This window comes from Cheilinus undulatus, linkage group 9 (genome assembly GCF_018320785.1).
Source record: "Cheilinus undulatus linkage group 9, ASM1832078v1, whole genome shotgun sequence".
Classification (NCBI taxonomy): Eukaryota; Metazoa; Chordata; class Actinopteri; order Labriformes; family Labridae; genus Cheilinus; species Cheilinus undulatus.
The window spans coordinates 20,792,168-20,810,852 of NC_054873.1; the positions used below are offsets into that span (position 1 = coordinate 20,792,168).

Sequence of the window (18,685 nt, forward strand, 5' to 3'; positions counted from 1 at the left end):
AAAAGTCTAGGGGGATAAAAGAAATATGCTTGCAAATGCTTGCTCTTTGAATGGTAGGTAGTCAGGGAGTCAGGGAATCAAGCAGCTGATTGGCTTTTTTCTGCAGAGTCGAGCAGATTTGTGGCTCATGTTTAAACGTGTGCTTTATAATGAATTGTTCGCTGTTCTCTCAGACCATTACAGATAAAACTTATTAATATAACCTAGATGGGAGCTGGTATGTCATTAGCATGGGTTATGTTCCAGCTGTTACCAGATTTCTATAATGGTATGCCAATTAAATAAAAACATGTTATCTGAAATAAGACACTGCATATATACCCCCCAAAGTCAGTATTTAGTAGAGTCACCTTTGGCTGTCTGAGTTGATAGGTCTCAATCAGGCTTGCACATCTGGACACTCAGACTCCATTCTTCTTTGCAAAACTGCTTAAGTTCTGGCCTGGCGGGATGCACAGGAATCAGTGTGAACAGCCCTTTTCAGGTCCAGCCACAAATTCTGTATTGAATTGAGGTCTGGGCTTTGACTCTCCCACTCCAAAACATTCACCTTGTTGTCTTTAAAACATTTCTGTGTAACTTTTGCGGTATGCTTCAAGTCATTGTCTTACTGGAAAATAAATCTCTCCCAAGCCATAGTTCTCTTTCAAATTGAATAGGATTCTCCCCCAGGATTTTTCTATATTTTGTTGCATTTATTTTACCCTTTACCGTTACAAGCCTTCCAGGGTCAGTTGCTTAGAAGTACCCTCACAGCATGATTCTGCCATCCCTGTGCTTCACAGTGGGGATGTGTTTGTGGTGATGTGCAGAATTTGGTGTCTGCCAAACATAGTATCTTGTCAGATGGCCAAAAAGCACCATTTTGGTCTCATCAGACCAAAGAACTTTCTTTCACTTGACCATGGAGTCTCCCACATGCCTTTTGGTGAAGTCTAGTCAAGATTTAATGAGTTTTCTTAAACAATGCTTTCTTTTGGCCACTCTCCCATACAGCTTTGACTGATGAAGATGGAAGTCTCTCCCATCTCAGATGATGAAGCTTGTAATTCCTTCAGATTAGTCAGAGGTGTCTTGGTGGCCTCTCTCACCAGTCTCCTTGCACGGCCCCTCAGTTTTTGAGGACAGCCTGATCTAGGCAGATTTACATTTAACTGAATTATTTTTGTATCCATCGTCTGACTTAAACTTTTCCATATCTTTTCTCTGAGTTGCTAGGAGTGTTCTTTTGTCTTCATGGTGTAATGATAGCCAGGAACACTGGTTATCCAGTGACTGGACCTCCCAGACACAGACGTCTTTATACTACAGTCACTTGAGACACATTCACTGCACTCAGGTGATCCCCATTTCAGTAATTGTGGGACTACTAGCACCAATTGACTGGACCTCTGTTGAATTAGGTCAGTCACTTTAAAGGGGGTTAATATTTATGCAATCACGTATTTTACCATACATAAAAAAACACTAATATTAACATACTGAGGTCATGGTGTCTTCTATACAGTAAGACACTGGGCTGAATTTTGCACATTTTATGAACTTTGTTTACTCAAATGTCCAACTAGGGACAAGAGTTGGAAATTAGTAATAGCTATAAAATCTCTGTGCAGCACATCAGCTTCATGCTCAGTAATGAGACTATGTTAAGCTGCATTGTCTCTATTAAGTTAAATTTAATTCATTTCAATTGATATGCAGGTTCAAGTTTAGAAAATAATAATTTATTAAGGTTATATCTAAATAAAAACTTCACATTTAAAGAAACTAAATGTCAACATTTTTTAGAAATAAAAAATGAAATTCCTGTCCATGGTTGCTTAAATAAGGATTTTAGTACTTATTCAATCACTAGAAACAGATTAGTTCAAATAATTCTGAGTATAATTCAGTATGTCATTCAGAATTCCCACCTTTTAATGAAAATATCCTCATACACATGCTGAGTGAGAGCATAAACTGGTGAACCAGTAAAGCCACATTTAAGTGATGAATGTTAATATTATTATCATTTCTAACACAGAAAGGAGACACTGTAGCGGGGTGACCTCCAGCAGGATATAACATCCATAGATTGGGCACACAGACAGCACTCGTATGTGCGGTGCTGGTGGAGTACAGGCTGAAGGACACAGTAGTTAATGTTATTAGCTGCATAGAGCTGCTGTGGTTGTCAGATGGGATGGAGGCGCAGCGTTGCTCTGTGGGCAGGTTTCACAGATGGTCTGACAGTTAACATAATGAGACACATTATAGTCCACCTCTGAGCCAGCACATCAATCAGTTTAATATATTCATGTTCACATGACTTTGCATTTTGTCTGTTTCACAAATACACATATACTTAACATGTGTTTCTTTTGGCTGCTTAAATATTTCTACTTTTTTAATAATTTGACTTTATTGATGTGGTTTTGACAGTACAAACAGGTGGAGCAGTACATGTCCTTCCACAAACTCCCTGCGGACATGCGACAGAGGATCCATGACTACTACGAGCACCGATACCAGGGCAAGATGTTTGACGAGGAGAGCATCCTGGAGGAGCTGAATGAGCCACTCAGAGAGGTTAGATATCCTCTTCATTTCACTTGCTTTAATCATGAAACTGCTGAGTCATCGTTAAGGTGACTGCTATCCGGTGGTGTAGTAGTGCCTGGAGAAGTGTGTATACTATTTATTTAACCCCCACATTTTTGAGCAGCCCACCCAGCAAAAATAACCATCCTGCATTTGAAACAAAGACATGCAGGACCATTTTGCATACTTGACCTAAAAATGGACCTTCAGTATTTGCAGGTGGTCACTGAATTTCTGTTGCTTCAGAGATTAAGGATCAATATAGAATAAACGATATCTCTTTATACCTCTTTATGTCCTAAAAGACCAAGATTGTCACTGACAGGATTGCGTTTTTTTTTTTATATTTGTTTGTTCATCTGGCTTTTTGCCTTTAATTGATCTGACAGTTTTAAAAAGACAGGAACTATGTGGAGCGAGAGAGTGGGAGATGGCATGTATCAAACGGCTCTGTATGTGGGGCCTCTGCTCTACCAGGTGAGCCATACCAGTGCCCCTACAGACTTATTTTTAATGTTCTAAATGCTGACAGGGGGTAATTAAAGATAATGATTAAAGATGATATATTTGCAGGTATAAAACTTTGAGTCAATTTACAGCTGAAATATCGACCGTACATATCAGCAGTCTGTATTACTGTAACGCAGCACTTCAGCTAATAAAGTGTGGCATTAATTTTGTGAAGTTTGAAGCAGAAACAACAGGCTAACCTGAATTATTATCTTGGTAAAATCTGCTTTATTATCTGGGAAACTGAGATAGATTAGTTGAAATCTAGAGGAAAAAGACCAAAATTTACTTACCATCACAGAACACCTTGAAAATGTATGCATGTACTTCATGTCCACCTCCAAACATCATGGACTTTTTGATGGACTTTTCCTGACAAACATTCACGGTCAACTGGAAACAGCTTTTTTTGGGCCCCAAATCACCAGCTGAGAACCACTGAAGGAATAGGTCTGAACTACAGTGGGTTAAATATTTTGAATGTAAGAGAAATATATTTGGATTTTTGTTATTGTTGTTTAAAGTAATTTGTCAGGATTGTCTCAGGGAACCACCCTGCAAACCTGTTGGTTTATTTGGAGAATTGATTTTAGTTTGAAAGTATTTGCTCCATAATAACTTGTTTAATTTTTATTTAATGCAGACAGGGCTCACAGCTGGTCAGCAGGTTGTTACAGTGCTAGCTCTTAAAAAGGCATCTAAAGCTTGTTGTAACTGTATGTTGTGTTATTAGTAACAGGATTTATCATTCATCATTTATGATGGAATTGTGTGTTGTTTGTCTTATTCTGTTTTTAAGACAGATTGTCAAAATAGGCAAGAGTATCAGTTGAATTTTTGCTCAGGTGGGACTTTATTTTCCATATTATGAAAAATGGGTGAATGTATGTTGAGTATTGGCTGAAATGAGTTTGGCAATATTGGCATAAATCCAACATTGTGTATCCCTTATATCTAACACCAAGCATAGAAACACTGAGACACATAAAACAACATTACAAAGGATTTAAAATTCATACATCTTTAGGAGATTTCTGGTTCTGGTTCTTTGAATCACATGTTAATGAGGTAAGCATCTCTCCTCTAAGTGGTTTACAGTTAATTATTTGTATAATCTAATACAGCTCTCTTACTTTGCACGGTAATATGAATAGTCATGTAATCTGATTAGTCATGGCTGTGGACTGTATGCAGAGAGCCTTATTAACAGAGCCCTAAGCTGTTAACCTTCAAGCTTTTATAATGATTGAAATGTACACATGCACCAATGCTGCCATGTGTGATGTGGCAGACATAACTGAGCTATAATCTAACCCTTTATTTTTCCTGCTGTGTTTCTTCTGCAGGAGATCATCAACTTTAACTGTCGAAAACTTGTGGCATCCATGCCTCTGTTCGCCAACGCTGATCCGAACTTTGTCACCTCCATGCTGACGAAGCTACGCTTCGAAGTCTTCCAGCCGGGTGACTACATCATCAGAGAGGGAACCATCGGCAAGAAAATGTACTTCATCCAGCACGGAGTCGTCAGCGTGCTGACCAAGAGCAGCAAAGACACTAAGCTCTCTGATGGCTCGTATTTCGGAGGTAAAGACTACACATACGCTATGAAAACTCAGATTTTAAAAAGTGTTTTATATCAAGATATAAAAGTCAAAAATGAGCCCTCAATTGCTTGTAATAAATTGAAATATCTGCAGCAAGTATATTTCCCTCGAGTGCCTGTCGGTGTTGGGTGGTCATATGGTAATACTATGTCCCAGGTTATTCAAAAATAGCAGCGGTATCCCTTTAAATACTATCATAAAATAAAAAAAATCCGCTTAAAGCCCATCTATAATAAATGTCTTAAGAGTGTGTTTCTATTTCCCTCAGCAGCACCACTACCTGTATGTAAAGATGCTCTAAAAGTGATGACAGAACTCATGTGAATGATTTAGACCTCACTTGTGAAATAAAGAACCTGTCAATAAAAAGACTGTAGATCAGGGGTGTCAAACTCATTTAGGGTGGGGGGCCGGATTTGCTCCAGAAAGATGTCCTGTGGGCCAGGCTATTTTTTAGCAACATATAGCACCCCCCCCCACCCCCCCACCCCACCCCCCCATCCACCCACACACTAACAGCAGGGATTGAGCAGCTTCAATCCCCCGCAGGGATAGATGTTTGGTTTTAAAAGGCAAAAACCTCTGACATTTGTTAAAGCCCAAGGAAGGAAACAGTAAAACTAAGGTGCAGACAGGACCGGACTCTACTTTCTATAACGGTCTTCATCTTAATGAATAAATAAATTAATAAACAAAATAAATCCCTCTCCTTCAGTCCTAAAAATCATGCTGTCTGTATCAGCTTCTCTTTTGGACAGCGTGTTTGCCAATCTGAGGTGATAAAGCAGGTGCTCTGCTGTGTGCCCTGCCGTGCCTCTTTTTCGATGTTCCTGCCTGCTCTAAAGAGAGGTCAATGTGCCACATTTATTGCATTGTACTATGATCTTTTCTATTTTATAGATTGATCATGAAAAATGAGTGAAAATTTGTATTTCAAACTTCTAAGTTAGTAAATATTGAAAATTAATATATTTTTTTAAATGTCCATCTTTTTTCCTAAATGTCTCGCGGGCCGTATGGCGCCTGCTCGTGGGCTGGAAGTTTGACACCCCTGCTTTAGATGCATGTTATACTCACATGTCATTGTTTCCACTCTACACAGTAGGCCACAGTCCTTGGAGACGGGCTGCTCTGGTTATATTTGTTGATCTGATTATAAGTTCACCCCCTAGTCTCTGCTCCACATCTGTCAGTGTCCATCCCCATAGAACTTAGCAGGGAATTAAGAGAGAGCTGCCCTGGGATGACCAGAGTGCTGTGGTCTTCCCTGAAGCCATAATGTAACATGCACCACTTGTATTGCAATCTACAAAATCTACAGTTTAAAAATGGTTAATGATTAATTCTTTTATCTGGAGGCATGAGAAATGATCTGAAGTTTACTGTTAATAAAACAAGACATCTAGGTGCTGCAGCAATTTATTAGTGTATTCTCTACTCTTGGCGTCCTCATTTCAATCAGGAGAATCTTAATAGGAGTTAGCAATAATACATTTTTTAAGTTTGGACATGCTTAGAAATGCATAATGTCTTTGGCAAATAGACAAATGTGATAAGGTGAGGGGTGGACTTTTGAGGAGCTTGACCCAAACCCTGATGAGATGACTTGGAATTAAAGGGTGCAGACTGGTACAGAAGAGCTGGACCTGGACACTGCTGAGATGTAATGGAGGTGGCTAGGGTGGAGGAGGGTTCCAGCTGTCACGATGAAACAACAGACTGACTGCGGAGGACAGGAGAACAGATTTTAAAATATGGCAGCAACAGGATGATTGGATGAAGACAGGTCGTGGCAGAATGAGATTGGCTCAGAATTTTAATGAGTAGATGCCCATAGCAGCAAAGGGGAGACATTTGAAGGAGTGATTATTAATGCACGAAAGGATGAATGGAAATAGAGAAGTGTTCTTGCTTGGACTTATGCTAAGCTTCAATTATGTTAACATGGCTTAAAACTTGCTTATTGACTTAGTAGTGATTTCATGAGAGTTAGACAAAAAAGAAACAAAAACGTTATCTGATCATTTATCCTAATGTAGCTCAGTTTACCAGTGAAGTGTGTGAACAACACTGCAGCTGTGAATCAGTTCCAGCATTTATACAGTTTTAGCCTTGGTTAAAGAAGTATTTCTACAAGGATAGAATGAGTTCATGTAGTATTTTAATGCAGAAAAATACAGAACTAGGATACAGTATATTGTAACTAATCTTTATTGTATGTATAGCATCTCAAATATATGAATGAAGCTTCACAAGTACATCAAATGCAGTGAGGGCTGTGCAGAAAATTAGGCCTTGAACTGACAACAGAAAGCCTTTTTTAAACATAATGGGATATCTCAAAAAGAATAAACACCACACATCCAAAACAAAGAATGCTAAGCTAGCTCAGGCTTAAAAACAAAATGCATGCATGAACTTAGCTACTGCATTTATGACCCTCTCACAGTTAAAGGTAGTAGAGGTGTGGGCTCTGCTCAGTGGCAGAACAGATGGAGAACGTGACATTATTTTGAATATTCACCATAGATTGTAGAAAGAATTGGACAAAGCCTGTGTGAAGTCAGCTGTTTGATTACAATAGGCGGACTCAAACTGCTTTTGAAGCCAATCCATGGCGGCCTCCAAAATGAAATTGCTTTCTTAACCGAACTTTGGATCCCCCAACGGCAGACAAGAGCCTGCCCACTGAGCTCAACTTCCTGTTAGCTAAACTGGCACTAAAGCCGGCCTTCTGGAGGTTGCATCTACCTGTCAAGCTATCTGTCAATCATATAAAACACGCCAATCAGTGCGCAGTGAGGTTTTTCCTAAATATGACCGAAACGATTGTGGTACAAAAAATTCACCCCCCTACAGTGAGAGGACATAAAGACATTAGCTAATGAGGCACGTTTGGTATTTTGAACCAGGCTGTAAACCAGTTTATTTCTTGTGTAAAAAATGGCTTTTTAACATGTGTTGTGCATGGGACTTTTGGTGTTCCTGCAGCCAGCCTCAAGTGGATTGGTGGTTTGATATTTCAGGACCAGAGGTTGCCGCTTGTTACTCACATCATGATTTTATCCAGAGAAATAAAGTGGTCCTTGTTTAGACTTAAAAACTTTTCTCTCTAATGGTGAAAAACTGTTTTCTTTCTTGTTCATAAGAGGGACACACCTGTACAAACAGGGAAGTCTGTCACAAATGTATTATATGTTTATTATATTAAAGAAAGTTAATGTAATAAGATATATGTACAACTTTTGAGATCTGAATACTCTGCATGTGACAGTTTAATTTTCTGCGGACAAGATTGAACAACATTTAAAGCAGCCTGTTAAAACTCATAGGCCTGTGTAATTGAGTATCATGGTATCATCTACATAAAAATGATAAGACACATTTGACAAGTTATCACACAAATTATTAATATAAATGAGAGTAAAAATTTGTCCTAAGACCGATCCTTGGGGTACACTTATAGAGACCTTAGGGATAGAAGAGGTAGATCCATTCATCTAAACATATTGTGTTCTATCAGTCAGATAGTTGGCAAACCAGCTTGCTTTTATATGTCTACGTGATGGTGGACATTTATCTACAAACTGTGGTTTACTGTGTCAAATGCCTTTGAAAAATCAATATAAAGAGCTACATAGGAGCAGCTGTAACAGTATGTTGCTTGCTTTCTAGAACCAGATTGAAATGCTGATAAAATATTTATTTGCATGTGCTATCATGCTGTTTGGCTGATTCTGAATGTCCAGTTGACCAATCAAAAGGTGTTTTTTGCAATGCATTCCCACAACCGTGAGCAAAGCCTCGCTGTCTTGTGACATTCAATTTGTTACTACAGCGTTGTGAAGTTACATGTCCCTGTCAGTGAAGTTATTGTATGTTTGGTCTTTAGGGAGCTCCACATACACATAATCAGACCTGTACCCACATATTGAGTTGTGGCCCCTGTTGGCTCCACGGATCCTGTTTTTTGCCCCTGTAACACCACTGTTATTCATCCTAAGTTGGTACAAAGAAGGATCGCCTTGTAGCCCAGTTACACCTTTAGGATAATCATAATGAAGGCAAAAAGTCACAGGGATGTAGATATCATGGCTTTAAATAACACTGTAAATCAGGCTACAATGCTTGATGCACTGTTTCTTGTAATCGTGGCTTTTCACCCCACAACCCCAGTGTCTATCTAGGTAAAACTTGCCTGCTACATTGGCAGACAGTGCTACATATTACATTCAATTCACCATTTATTTGATGTCTGTATCTTGAAATAGGATGTTTATCTGGACTTGTTAGGTGAATGTGACTCATGATGAATCTAATGAGATATTTTCAGACCGATTGAATCAGTAATCTTTACAGTGCAGCCCTCTGTGTACTACATGCTAATATATTCTGGTAGTGAGTCGACTTAGATGTACAGTGCTTAACAAATTTATTAGACCACGTGTCATATTGTCTCAAAGACCATCCAGCATCATGAAGTGCTTTAGTGCGGACTCTTTCATTTTCAGTGAGCTCTCCATGTTTTACCATTTTGAACAGGAATGAGGAATTTCAAACTGAATTCATCCAAATTTGAGCCGGCTGACTGGGCTTCTCTGAGAAGTCAGAAATGAATCAAGCATAACATTCAACCACTAAAACTCATTTTTCTGTTCAGGAATGCAAGTCAATAACTATAATTTGACATATTAATCAAGAAATATTAATGTACTTTACTATTTTTTCAGTTATTTTGTAAATCAGTAAATTTGAAAATTCATGGATAACAATAATAATGATATTTTAGCATTAAGAATATCATTTCGCTTAAAGAGCTTCTACATATTGGTGTATTATCCATTACAGAAACATAAAAAATGATTTTGGTAATTACCAATGCTGTTAATTTAGGGCAGCTGTGGCATAAAGCTTCCTTTGGTTAGGGTTAGGGTGGTCTAATAAATTTGTTAAGCACTGTATGTGAAGGAGCTGTGATTGTATGATTTGTTTTGATTTATTTTGCTCCAGCACTCAGCAGATTAACCTCCCCGACTATTACAGCTGGGAAAAATTGTCCACATCATCTCCTTAAAAGGGTACGGGACTAAGAGGAGCAAAGCTTTGTGATCTTTGATTCCATTTGTGGGGTTTTCCCTTTGGTTAACACAATATTTAATGCTGAAATCTAATGCACCATTTGTCACTGCCCTTGATGTGGTCTCAAAAAGCTGTCAGTGTTGTCTGGCTTTGTAGGGATGTTAAGTGTCATGATTTATTAAAGCTAAATGAATATTCATGTCTTTTTAATGCAAAAGCTCTCATCTGAAAACTGGTGAAGTTTTTAAATCACAATATAGATGCCATTTCAACACATGCATGTTTGCGTCACCATTCTCCAGCATTCATTTTTTTATATAACAATGAAATTATGACAACGAAAAATCTTTTCTTTTTCCTGCTTTAGGCTACGAAGCAAACATAACACACACAGATTTTAGGGCAGAGTTTAAAATGGCTAAACAAAAGATGTGTCATGTGAGATAAATAGATGAAATTGGTAAACAGGACAGTGAAGAAAGCGCGTGCAAGTCTGTGTTTGTGTTTGTACATCCTCAATATGTCTGTCCTGAAAAATATGTCTCCTTTTTTTTTTTTTTTTTTAAATGGCGCATTATTTTATTTTCCTGATCTGGCACGACAGATGAGGTCAGGACAAACTGTAAGCTGCAGAAATTGCATTAAGTGCTCCATCTGTGGAGTTCAGAGGCACCGGCCTTTTCACGTTTTATCATCTCATACTAATAATACTATTTTTGCCGTCCCTTTTATGAATGGATTCCATCGATGTAATATGGCAGTAATGCATCACCATACTCAGCTGAATAAAGTGAAAGATAATAGCATAACTCTTCTTATTAATTACATAATTTCAAAATATATTTCACATAAATCTCTCAGCAGGAAAGCTTTACAAAGATCATTTAATGTTTTTTCCCTCCACTCTGCAGAAATCTGCCTGCTGACCCGTGGCAGGAGGACAGCCAGCGTGCGAGCGGATAACTACTGTCGGCTGTACTCTCTGTCTGTGGACAACTTCAATGAGGTGCTGGAGGAGTATCCCATGATGAGGAGGGCATTTGAGACCGTAGCCCTTGATCGCCTTGACCGCATTGGTGAGTCTGCTGCAAAGAATTTAAAGGAGAATACTGCATATTTAACTGTGAGATATGATCTTATCTGCTCCTTTTTACATAACTCTGCATATGTAATATTAAATGAGGCTAACTGTAGAACATTCATACAGGACAATAAAAGTTTGTGGTTATGTGATCTGCCACAACAGGATCAAACAACTGAATATTTTTTCAGGATGGCTTCATGGTATTCTTAATTACAGGAAAAGAAATATTTCAAAGAACATAATTCAAATCTGAACACTCATTTTAAAAAATGCCTTTAATCCCATTCAGAGGTGAATCAGGTCATCAGTGCGTCAGCTTCTTAAATATTCAGGATCCTCCTTAGACTTTATAAAATACAAATTTATATTTCAACTATGAAAACATCATGCATAGAATAAAAAGGAATATAAAAACATGGATCTGTATTTTACTGACATTACATCTCTCTTTTGTACTCTTAAATAATTGTTAAGGATAGCAGGAGATTTTTCTTATAATTCTTTCACAGACAAATAACTAGGGCGTTACATGACTGATGTTTGCATTAACCCTTTATGGGGCAAGGAACCATCTATGGTCACTTCAGCCAACTTCCTTTGTGTCTGCCCCTCAACTCTCTGTGATACAGTAGAACCACAATCATTTTTCTCAGCCAATCAATGGAGGTCAGTTGACATCACGGAAAGTGACAGCAAATAATTTGTTCAGTCAGCATTTGTCCTGAGCGTCTCAAACTTCCTGTTTCTGCCAGAACTAAAAACAAAAAAAACTTAGTTTTATGTCTCTTTTTGACCCAAACAAAGGCTGTAAAATAAATAACCATAATATCTTATATGTCTTGTATCTCTGATATGTTAATGAAACGCACACATTATAAAGGTGAATAGTAGGGTTTGATTTTTAGCAGTAACTGAAATTTCAGTGTGAAAAATTGAGGAATCATATTTAGACATATGCTTGTTTAGGCGTTTAAAATGGTGTCCATGTCAAACGTAGGGCCAATTCATCTATCAAGCCATACTAAAGGTATTTTTTTGATAAATAAGTGATTTTAATGTAGGATAATAGTACTCTATAGTGTAAGTGGATGTTACCACAGGTTTGTAAAGAATTGTAGAGTGATCAGTGGTAAACTGTACTAATCGTTAGAAATTTTCAAGGTATAATTATAAGAATAGGTTTGATTTTTGGTCAGTTTTATAACCTTATAACTGTTTATTATACTAATGTGGTTTAAATCAGTTTTTCCTTTTTTAATGATGCACATTTTATTAAATTCTTGTGACATCAAGTACAATTATTTTATCAATTATTTAGTACTTATATACAAGATTAAGGAGAGAAAATATATACATGTAAAAATCTGACAAAAAGGAAGAGAAAGAAAAAGAAGAGAGAGGAAAAAACAGGTTTGAATAGACAAAAGGGGAAAAAAATTAGTTTTTATTTTCACTGTGAGCCTTTTTTTCTGCTTAAACTGATTTAAACATTTAATAGTTATGATTTTTTTTAACAGTTTTTGGTGTATTATAAAGAAAATGAAATGGTCAGTTTTACAACAATATACCAGTTTTATCAAACTTAGAGGGAAAAATCAGTCCATATTTTTATTGTAAGCCTCATCACTGCTAAAATTCACTTAAAGGGATACTTCAACATTTTGCTATGAAATAATCATGGAACATTACGAGACGGAGATGTTTTAAAGCTAAATGCAAAGCCGGAACTACACTCCAGACATGGCTGCTGCACTGTGTCACTCCGCCCAGTGGTTTACTCAAGAAATAGTTCTGATTATCTGCTTCATGCGTCATAATGTTACACAATTATACTTTATTATTTCATAGCATGGTGAATGTGCAGGTCACAACTTGTCCACGAGAGCGTTTTGGAGTTGTTGGATTGTGTATTTGATGAGTTTGATGAGGGAAAGCCGGAATACCGTCTGCTTACATTGAGTTGGCACAGCAGGTCCGAACTCGGCAGCGGCCGATCTAAAAACAGCTTGCACCAACAACTGAAGGTAACAAACCTATAACTAAGACTACAGGAATTATGGCAATGGACGAATTTGCCAAAATGTTGAAGTATCCCTTTAATAATTCAATATTTGTATTTATTATAGGTGTCCTGTTGGAATTATAAGATAAAACTGATAGTACCACTATTACTTATACAGCATGATAGTAAGGCAGCCTCACCACGTCTTGTGAAATAAGTCATTTTTATCCAAAAAAAACCCCAACTTTTTTTTTCTTCTTTTTTTTTTTCTTTTTTTTTTTTTTTTTTACCATAATCAGGCAAAGTATTGAAAGGGACAATAAAGAAAGTCATTAATCATGATTTAAAAAAGTAGCGCTCTTATTGTGGACCTTGATTAATCACTATTAACTCGATTAATCTTGACAGCCCTACAAATATATTATGGCTTTAAATTTAAGTTAGAGTTTGTATCAGTTTTTGCACCCCTGTTGTAAAGCCCTCCTTTTATCACTGCATAATCACCTAATAAATATTCAGTGTAGTGTTTTATAACAAAAATCTAACCCTGGTTTACTTTAACAGCCAAAAATAGCATTCACTGTGCATCTTTGTTGTGAAAAATGTAAACAGATGCTGTTTCTGCTCTTAATCACTTCATCTGACACCTACCCCCGAGCAATGTTTACACACATTAAAGTTATTATGTAGAAATAATCAATCTTGTCACTAATGGTCTATGGCTGCTTATGTAGGTCATAAAGAGACTTCAGTATTAATTTCTTTCTATTTTATAAGCAGTGAAAACCTTCTCACATAAGCTTTAAGCCCTTTGGTTAAGATAGGCAGTGCTAGTCTCCTAATATGTGGTTTAAAAAATGTCTCAGATGTTCTCATTAATAAAAAAATTAAAATAGCATCATATTTGTTTGTGTTTTCTTCTTAACAGGGAAGAGGAACTCAGTACTGCAGCATAAAGTCCAGCATCACCAAAGCTCTGGTACTCTGAACTTCCAAGAGAGTGAAATCATCCAAAGAATCGTGCAGCATGACCGTGACATGGCTCAGTGCACCCAGCTGATCCAGACCAGCCTGAACCCCCCTGCACCCCCATCTCCTACCCCAGTTATCTGGGCCCCGCTGGTTCAGGCCCCGCTCCAGGCCGCTGCTGCCACCACCCCGCTGGCTCTGGCCTTAGCCCACCAGTCCCAGCTGCCCCCTATCCTCTTTCACCACCCTCTGGCCCCGGGCTCCGGCTCCCTAAAGGACCCAACCAGCCATTCCAAGAAGGTCCATGCTGGAGCCAACACATCCAGCAGCTGTGGATCAGGCCCCGCTTCTCCTGCCAGCCCCACCAAGCTCAGATCTGGGCTGGAGACTCCCACGCTGGCGTCCCTCAGGGCTCCTCTTCCACATCTCTCCACCAGTTCTGTGTCACCTACACTGACGTCTGCGCCCATCTTTACCAGCAGCCTGCAGCCTCTGGCCCCTCTGCCCTCCCACCAGCCCTCACCTCACCCACCACACTCCGGCATGACTCCAGTCTTTCCCATCGGCCAAACCACTGTCTCCTACACCTGCTCTGCCCAGCTCCACTCTCAGCCTTTTCACGGTGCTATGACCACCCCACCTCACCCATTAGGATTACTCCAGCAGGGGGCACCAGGGAGGCTTGTAGGCAGATTCCCAGCCCCCTCTGCTTCCTCCATAAGCCCTCTGATCTGCAGCTCTGTCAGCCCTATCCTGAGCCAGCTGCAGCCGCCCTCTCATGGCAGCCTGCAGCAGATGGGGTTCAGTCACGACAGAGCAGTCAGGACGTCGAGTGGTCTGACTCTCCCGCAGTTTCCCTTCATCACCAGCATGCAGTCCACCTCTGGATTTATCCAGCCAAGGTCTGCAGCAGCAGCCACAACTGGGGCAGCAGCCTCCCTAGCCCAGCACAGCCTCGCAGGTCTCCAGTCTGCTTTCCTCCCGCAGGTTCTTCCCGAGCACTCGGCCCTCGCCTCCTTAGCTCAGTACGGCTCTGCCGAGGCTTCACCGTGCTACACGCCTCCCATCCAGAGTCCCAGCATACAGAGCCCTGCAAGGGGGAGGACAGTTTACCACGGTGAGCTCCCCAGCACCGCAGGCTCCCACAGCCCTCTCCTCCCTCAGACCTCATGCCCCACCAGGGTGTCGAGCACCCCCAAAGAGAGGGCCGAGTCCTCTGTGGATCTTTTTACCCAGGAAATAAAGACTATCTCAGGCTCTCACAGCTCCATACACCAGGACAGACCTTTGGCCATGAGCATCTTCTCGGAGGGGACGCCAGGGGCATCGAGCCCCTTCTCCTCCCCCATGGCTGTCAGTAAACCTTACAGCCAAATCCCGGGGCAAGCCACTTCCATCAGTCGGACACATTCAGGGTCAGAACCTCAGAGCCTGCCCATCGGTGTTCAATCTCCTCACGCTGCAATGTTAGAGACTGATCAGAAACAGTCCAAACTTCCGTCTAACTTGTGAGATTCAGACACACCCTCCTCTAATGCCTGAGCAGAAGGTTTCTGCAGTAGGAGGGTGTGTTTTTCTAAGGAGATCAGTTGTTTCATTTTTAATCAGAGTGAATGGATCTGGGAGAGTAATGGACAATTATGGAATTTTTCTACAGAATATTGCATCTCTAATATAGTAATAAATCCAAAACCTGTTGATGGATATATATAGCACCTCATGAGAATATCAATTGTTCTGTGTATTGTATTATAACCACTCTGTGATTTGTTCTAAGTATTTGTTTAAACCCCATTGTCCTTTCAACTTTGTGTCATTTAGCTTTACCCGTTTAGTTTGATTTGTCCACAACTGTATCCAGAAACCAAAAATTCTCGTCTTTTTTTACAATCCTCTCCCATAACTGAATTTGTTGTGTGAATGCAGGGTTCCCCCTTAAAGAGATGGGAGCAGAGAGACAGACTGTGCACTTTGCCTGTTTCAGAGATCACCTAAGGTAACGGTTTCGATGACGGCATGTCTTCCAGGAGAGCTTTTCAGCAATATTGCACACCCTAAATGGGTCACACAAATCAGATCACGTTCAGAGACACTGAAGTAATGAATGTAATGTAATGTTTGTCTGCGTCTGAGTGGAAGAAGTAGGATTAATTCTTTGAATGTGTTGAACTTTGGGGGCGACAATGGGAGGAAGTGGCACTGGTTTCAGAGGTAACGCACACATTTCTGTTTCGTGTCCCAATACAGAACATACGCCTGAGCCAAGGTCTGTGTGCCATCAGCATAGTATGCAATAATCTGTGTTTTTTTATGGTTACTGTGAATAGAAGCACTTGAGTCGATGAGTGAGATTCTGTTTTTAGGTAGAACAGATTAAAAACAAGGGAATCAAATGACATAAAAGCAATCGTGGATAATCAAACGTCCTGAAACCAGCAATGCACTAAGACTGATCTGAATGTTTCTTGCACCAGTCAAAGGGCTAAAAGCAGTTACTAGGACACACGGTTAACCAGAAACCCTGATGGGTCATATTGCTGCATATTTACCTCTTTTCATTTCACATTATTTGATTGTGAAAACTCTGACATCTGTTGTTGAACAATTGCTGCTTTGTGATGCTATGCTGAATCAATAAGACGTCTATTACGGACTGCTTTTTTAAAACTCCTTCCACTTGTTAACAATGTTTAGATAATATTTCTCTCTCTCTCTGTGGACCTGCGGCTGGTGAAGAACTGTGAGCAGCGAGCCGGTCAGCAGGTCAGACCGTCAGAGGATCCTGTCCGCTGGTTTTAGCTGCCTGGCTACTGAACCTGTGGTATGCTGTGACTCTGAGAGGACAGAGGTACTGTCAGTCAGTAGCAGGTCGCTGCCAATGGGCTGATCAATCCCTCATTATTATTCTCCTCCAACCCCCGCACCACAACACCACCCGCCAGTGGCATCGGCTCGGACTGAGTTTCTTTGAGTGCATTTAAGTTAAAGTGTTTAAGAGAGGAGGTGTCAGTCATTCATCTATTTATATATTTATATCTCATTTTGCTGCCTTTTAACCGACAAATCTGAGGATTCCATCACCTATGTATGTTAGGAATATTTTATTTTAGCTACTGAATTCAATGCAATAAAATACCATATGATTACTGATGCTCATTTGAGCTACAGATCTTTTTTTTTTCTAACAAAGGGTTGGAGGCATTGAAGGAGAATCTGATAAAATGCTGTTGAAGTTTCAGACTTTAAGCCGGATTATAAATGGAGAACTGAATGGTGCCACAAATCAAAATAGGATTCTAATCTGCCAGATTTTCATCTTGTATTATAATTTCATAAGTGTTATAATTTCATCTTATAACAATAATTAAAACTGCTAATTATATATAGGTATCTAGTTCTTTGCCACAGCAAAGATTTGACTTAATTTTTTTCCCCTTTGGGACGAAGCTGCAGGGTCAGAATCATGCTAAACTTTTTTTTCATGTCTCCCTGGACAAAGAGTGACCTCATCTTCCCTTTTTATCTTAACTCCATCAGAAGACTGTACGTTGACATGCCTTTAACTGTATGAGATGCTGTGGCTCAGGGGTAGAATCAACAGTCAGTCCACTAGAGGGATGGGTTTTGAACCCAAAAGTGCTCCTACTGCTGTTTTTGTGGGGGTTGAAGGTGTATGAATGGGAAGAGTTAATACTCATTGTCATTTTAGCTGCTATCAGGGTTTGATTGTGGTATGCAAAGTTGAGCAACTACCTGAGGCCTTGTGCACCAAAGAGCCTCAAGATAAAGACAGAGGTGTGAATCAAATGTGAGGTATGCATCAAATTATTTCAGTAATTAAAATGAATATCTAGAACTAAAGATGCACTAATTGTAAAAATTAACTCGTTTTTTCTTAATATGGATTACTTATATTTTGGCCTTTGGGGTCAAACCTGGCCCATTTTGGCTCTACTGTTTTCAAATCATGACAACATGTGTCCCCAAATTCCATGTTACATCATTTTGATTTTCATTTCAAGTCATTATATATATAAAAAAATGCAAGTTTTGTTTCAAATCTGTGTCCAAACATAATGAATTGCATGACATTATTCTTAGTTTTTAATTAAAAACATTTAAAAAAAATTGTGTGATACAAGGAGCATTTGATGTCTGCTTGTCTCAAACTATACTATTGCTTTTTATAATGATTAGAAATAATCACACTTTTTGTCCTTGTTTGCCAAAACTGACCCTGGTTTACATTTAAAAAGCATACAGTATCTTTAAAAAGTATTCACCCCCTTGAATATTTTACCCTTTTATTGATTTTATAAATCAGTCATAGTCAATATAATTTGGCTTTTTGGACCCAAAAAATGCCTTAAAAAACCCCTCTTTAATTTCTAAGTGAAATCAGATTTCTACAAAAATAATAATATGTTAGGTAAGAAAAAAGTTCATATAAATTCACCCCCGATAAAGTGGCTGACCTAATTCAAGAGGTTAAAAAGCCAATTAGTGAAATGGGGATCAACTGAGTGCAGTGAATGTGTCAAAAGTGATTGTAGTATAAAAATACCTGTTTCTGGAGGATCCAGTCACTGGTAATCAGTATTTCTGGCTACCATTACACCATGAAGACAGAAGAACACTCCAAGCAACTCAGAGAAAAGGTTATTGAAAAGTATAAGTCAGGGGAAAAGAAAATTTCCAAGGCACTGAACATCCCCCAGAGTTCAGTTAAATCCATCATCAAGAAATGGAAGGAATATGACACGTGTAAATCTGCATAGGTCAGGCTGTCCTGACAAACAGAGTGACCATGCAACGAGACTAGTGAGAGGGGCCTTCAAGACACCTATGACTACT

The 18,685-nt window shown here is 39.2% G+C and overlaps 1 protein-coding gene across 1 annotated transcript in view; it reads left to right on the forward strand.

Annotated features, from left to right (window-relative positions):
* LOC121515634 (potassium/sodium hyperpolarization-activated cyclic nucleotide-gated channel 3-like) overlaps positions 1-15,539 on the forward strand; it is a 34,285-nt gene extending 18,746 nt beyond the window's left edge. The window contains exons 5-8 of the mRNA XM_041796510.1: positions 2,422-2,568; positions 4,437-4,677; positions 10,688-10,852; positions 13,791-15,539. Coding sequence (XP_041652444.1) covers positions 2,422-2,568; positions 4,437-4,677; positions 10,688-10,852; positions 13,791-15,343 — 2,106 coding nt within the window. The 3' untranslated portion in view covers positions 15,344-15,539. The remainder of the gene's footprint in view (positions 1-2,421; positions 2,569-4,436; positions 4,678-10,687; positions 10,853-13,790) is intronic.
* The last annotated feature ends 3,146 nt before the right edge of the window (positions 15,540-18,685 follow it).